General features: G+C 44.3%; 1 protein-coding gene across 1 annotated transcript; it reads right to left on the reverse strand.

Annotated features, from left to right (window-relative positions):
• Positions 1-476: 476 nt before the first annotated feature.
• Positions 477-1,133, reverse strand: LOC120741613 (nuclear factor 7, ovary-like). Its single transcript, XM_040044586.1, has one exon. The coding sequence runs from the start codon at positions 1,014-1,016 to the stop codon at positions 477-479; it is 540 nt and encodes a 179-aa protein (XP_039900520.1). The 5' UTR covers positions 1,017-1,133.
• Positions 1,134-5,407: the final 4,274 nt, after the last annotated feature.

Genomic DNA, 5,407 nt, shown 5'->3' on the forward strand with positions numbered 1-5,407 from the left:
GTGGGGGGGGGGGGGTCAGAGTGTGACCCCATAAACGACTTCCTTAACCTGCTGGTCTGGAAAATCCAACAGTTCATCTAAACAAAAAGCACTTAGACTACAACAGACGTAGCTACGTTAATCCTACCATAAAACAATAAGAGAAGGTACGACCTCTCTCGTGCTCCCAGGATGTGGGTGTGCATTCTAGTGTGGAATACACACCAAGCCTTTGCAGCCTGTTAAAGATCACAGTCCTATCACTACACAATTGATTATACACCTCTAAGCATATATGGTTAAATATTTCTAAGCATAAATGACAATCAACAATACAAAACCTAACAGTCATCTGACACATCATGTGGCTGAATTATGACACTTTTTTTTGTGATTTTTACACTTGTCTGTGAAGCTTTGGGAACAGAAAGAAACCAAGCTTAAGTTTAAAAACTTTAATTCACTGACAGGAAACAACATTAGAAACATCATCATCCTCAACTGATCTGCTCCACTGACACTGACACCTTCAACGGACACACGTTCAATTTACATGACCAAATATATGGAAACATCCTGTGAGTGAATGTGTGTATGAAGGTGTGTATGTGTGTGTTAGTATCAGGATCAGAGAACGACAGCTTTTCTCTGTTCCAGTCCAGATTCACTCTGATCCTCTGGAACTTCTTCTCTACTGAGAGAGCAGTGGGTGGAGCTGATGGTGAAAATGATGAGTATTTACCTTCATAGAACCCTATTCCCCATAATCCGGACCGTACACTTCCCTTTCTCTGCACAGACTCTGCCAACACCCCCAGTCCCCACCCCGTATTATCACCAACCTCGACATCCCAGCTGTGAGTCCCTGAGTTAAAGCCCTCAGAGCCCAGGACACAACAGGAATAATCAATCCTCTCTGGATTATCAGGAAGCTGCTGCTTCTCTCCTCCTAGTCTCACACTGGTCAGATCTTCAGACAGGATGAGTTTTGGATGAGCAGTGTTTGGGTCCAGAATGAGAGGAGTGTAGGAGACCATGTCCTTCTTATTATTGCAGATGTTGAAGGTCAGGTTGCCCAGGTGTTTGGCCTGGTCTATCAGAGCTCCTGAGGGCAGCTGTGGATCATCCAGCAGGGGGCAGCGCTGGACTCTTTCCACTGCAGCCTTGTAGTTGTGCAGGAATGAGACGTCTTCAGCTCTCAGCTCCTCCTCTGTGGCTCTGACTGTGTCTGAAAGAGCTGCTATCTCTCTGCTCAGAGCCTCCATCTTCTCCTTCATCATCCCACTCTTCTGCTCCTCTTCCTCCCTCAGTGCAGCCAGCCTGGCCTCCTCTTCCTCTGCTAGAAACTGGTGAAGCTTCTTAAACTGCTCCTTAATCTGCCTCTCTGTGTGTCGGGCCTGGACCTTAATATGTTTTACTGTTTGATAAAACTTCAGTTCATCCTTTTCACAAACCTTTAACTTCTTCTTTAAGGGCTCCAGAGTTTCCTGAAGTTCCTTCTTGTGTTGTTGTGCAGCTTCATCGATGGGTCTGAATCTGTGGTTGGCATGTTTTTCTGAGTCTCTGCAGACGACACACACTGGCTGCTGATGGTCCAGACAGAAGAGTTTGAGTTTCTCAGAGTGCAGACTGCAGAGAGCCTCTGAAGCTCTCTGATATCTCTCCTGTAAGAACGACTCACACAGGTTCTGTAAGTCCAGGTTTAAAGGTGGATCATACTCTGATATTTTCTTACAAAGTGGACACTCGCATGTTGGTCTCTCTCTCCACCATCTCTTCAGACAGTCTTTACAGAAGCTGTGGCTACATGACAGAAGAACAGGATCTCTGAAGACCTCCTGACAGACCGGACAGCAGAGATCCTCCTCTGATCTGGAAGCCATTGAGTCTGTGAGTGAAGATTGATGTTCAAAGCAGACTGTTGTGTTGTTTATCAGATGCACCTGAAATTAGAGAAAAGTAAAAGAAAGGAATAAGAAATATTGAAAGAAAGGGGACACAACTTATACTTCCATATTTTACCATAACATTATTCATTTAAATCACAACTTAACTGTACTCTAGTGTAAAGGAAAATTAGATTTTTGTCATTGTAATCACATTGTGTAATTACATAGCTCTACTATTATGTATTCTAGATTCCACTTTTATATTTTAATACGTTAACTGAGTAAATTTTCATGCAATGCCAAGCTCTCTTGAGGTTGTTTCTACTGAGTTCTAACTCAATCTTATTTTTATACCTCATCTTAATGTTCTTTATTGCAGCCCTCACCTCCTTCCTCAATGTTCTAACAGTGGAAACGGCTCCCTCGTTAAAAGCAATTGGCCTTTAAAGAATCAAATCGTTGATGTCTTTAGAGAGCCACAGTTTGTTATTGGGGAAAGTCTTAAATTCTCTAGATGGAATCACTTTAGCTTTAGCTCTTTAGAGATGTAGCTACACACCACATCGCTATGTTCATCCACATCGGAAGTGCTCTCTTGAAATGGGGACCACTCAGTGCAATCAAAACACCCCTGAAGGGCAACACAACTGTCTTTTGTCTCGACATTAGCCCGCTTCACACAGGTCTTCTCCCTCCCGTCACAGGTCCATAAGCAGGGAGGAGATGAACATCATTGTGATCCGAAGAACCTAGTGCAGGTCCAGCCACAAAACTTTTTTACCCCCTTAATTGGTCCATAACACAAATCCAGAGTTCCATTACGCCTTGTAGGACAGGGGACACATTGAAAGAAATTGTTCAGTGATTTCTTAAGATTACAGTTGTTAAAATCACCAAGAACAAAATTAGGAGCACCCGGAGAGAGGGACTGCAGATTGTGTACCACTTTAAAAACGGCATCAGCAGCAACTCTAACATCAGCTTTGAGATGAGTGTAAACAACAGTGACAAAGATTTTAGGGAATTCTCTCGGTAAGTAAAAACGGCCTGAAAGATACTGACAAGAGCTCAATGTGAGGAAGACACAACCCTTCCCGCAGAGTAAAATTATTACACCAGCCCTGGTTGATATACAAACATACCCCTCCTCCATGAGATTTGTGTGTTGTTGTATGTTCTCCAGTACATACATGATGATGATTAGTGTCTTTCTGAACAGTAACTGGCTCAGGCAATATGTGTCTGCGATTTCTCCTGTAAGTGTTTCCATCTGACTGTACCAGGTAGGATCTAGGTTCTTTTCGAAGTTCCTTCACCACACCTGTGCGGTCATAACCCTGTGGGGTCTGTAACCTCACTACTTGTCCTTCGTCAAGAGGTGGAAGTGGTCGGCTGGATCTGTCATAACAGACCTTCTGAGTCAGTCTCTTGTTGAGTAGTTGGGCTTTCATTCTCTCAGATTCACGGTGTTGTGGTTCAAGCAGTTTGGTTGTGATTGGGAGCATAGTTCGAGTCTGTCTGGATAGAAGTCGTTCTGCAGGAGAACCCAGGTTCACATCACGTGGAACATTACTGAGATTCAGCAGGTTGAGAAACACATCAGTGCCATCTCTGTGAGATTTCTCCATCAGCTGTTTAGCACTGCACACTGCTCTCTCAGCAAGCCCATTGGATTGAGGATACTCTGGACTGCTGGTGACATGTTGAAAGTCCCACTGTGAAGTGAAGTCTTTGAAATGCTGGCTTGTAAACTTCCTTCCATTGTCTGAGATCAGAGTGTGTGGAGCACCATGAACTGAGAAGTGTTTTTTCAGCTTCTTGATGACTGTCGCTGATGTCAAATCCTTTAGCAGGTCAATCTCAAACCAGCCTGAGTATAAATCGACTACTTCTAAATAGCAGTGCCACTCAAAGATATCTGTAGCCACAGTTGACCAAGGAACTTCATGCAGATGAAGGGGCTCTTTTTGTTGATGAGATTTAGTGCTGTTACACACCGAGCAGGAAGTAACTGTTTGCTCAATATCTCTTGACATGAACGGCCAGAAGACGATCCCCCATGCTCTCCGCTTGGTAGCTTCTACGCTGGGATGTCCTCTGTGCATGATGGTGATGTAGTCTCCTTGCAGGGATTTTGGGATCACGGCTTTGGAACCTTTAAGAATGATGCCATTATCCACAGTCAGCTCATCCCTGAAAGGATAATATGGATGAACTGCCGTGGGAAGGTTGTGGAGTTGTTGTGGCCAACCATGTTTGATGAACGAGCTGAGCGCTTGCAGTGTCTCATCCTCAGCTGTGTGTCCTTTAAGTTCCTCCAGGCGTGAAGAAGAGATGCAGCTCACCGTCATGACATCAAAGTTGTCCTCTTCTTCAGACAGCTGGAAAGTGGATCTGCTGGGAGCTCCAGCATGTCAGCCAGATACATGTGTTTTCCACATTTATATGTGAGGGTGATGTTTTATTTTTGGAGCCTTAACAACATCCTCTGTAATCTGGCTGGTGAGGGGTGAATAGGTTTCTTTAGTATGGTGACCAGTGGCAGATGGTCTGTTTTTTATAACCACAAGCTTGCCATAAATGTAGTCATGAAACTTTGTACATGAGAAAACAACAGCCAGCAGCTCTTTTTCCATCTGAGCATATCTGGTTTCAGTGTCTGTCAGAGTACGTGAAGCATATGCCACAGGTTGCCCTTTCTGTAAGCAAGCTGCACCAAGACTATACTGTGATGCATCACATGTTAGTGTCACAGGTTTGCTGACATCATAATATGACAGAACAGGTGGATTAGACATGTGAACTTTAAGTGCTTCAAACGCAGTCTGATGCTGTGTGTCCCATATCCACTCGGTGTCCTTGTGTGTGAGCTGTCGCAGAGGAGCTGTCAGATGGCTGAAGTTTGGAATGAATTTTCCAAGATAATTGATCATCCCCAGGAACCTCTGCAGGGCTTAGACATCCGTTGGAACTGGTATCTCTTTGATTGTGGCTGTTTTGGAAGGGTCTGCTTTAAGTCCCTCGCTTGTGAAAATGTGTCCGACATAACTGACCTGAATTTGCACTTTAATGGGTTTAGTCGCAGGTTTACTTCTCTGGCACGATCAAGGACTTTTCTCAGGTTGTTGTCATGTTCTGTCATGGTTCTTCCGCCGATGAGTACATCATCAACAATGATGGCACATGGATACCCAGCGAATATCTGCTCCATGGCTCGCTGAAACACCTTGCTGGCAGCATTAAAACCAAAAGGCATTCTGAGGAACCTGTAATGACCAAAACAAGTGCTGAAGGTGGTCAGCATGGATGATTTCTGATCCAATGACACCTGCCAAAAAGCGTTCCTAGCATCCAAAACAGAGAACACAGTAGCATTTGACATTAATGCTACTGTGCGCATGGGACGGTGTGGTCTTTTCAGAGCTGTGTTTAAATCTCGAGGATTTATGTATATCCTGATTTCATCTTTGCCTTTCTTGTTGGTGGCTACCATAGAAGACACCCAGTCTGTCGGCTCTGAGACAGGAGTAATGACGCCT

The sequence above is a fragment of the Simochromis diagramma genome, unplaced genomic scaffold (genome assembly GCF_900408965.1).
Source record: "Simochromis diagramma unplaced genomic scaffold, fSimDia1.1 OVJJ01000326.1, whole genome shotgun sequence".
NCBI classification, from domain to species: domain Eukaryota; kingdom Metazoa; phylum Chordata; class Actinopteri; order Cichliformes; family Cichlidae; genus Simochromis; species Simochromis diagramma.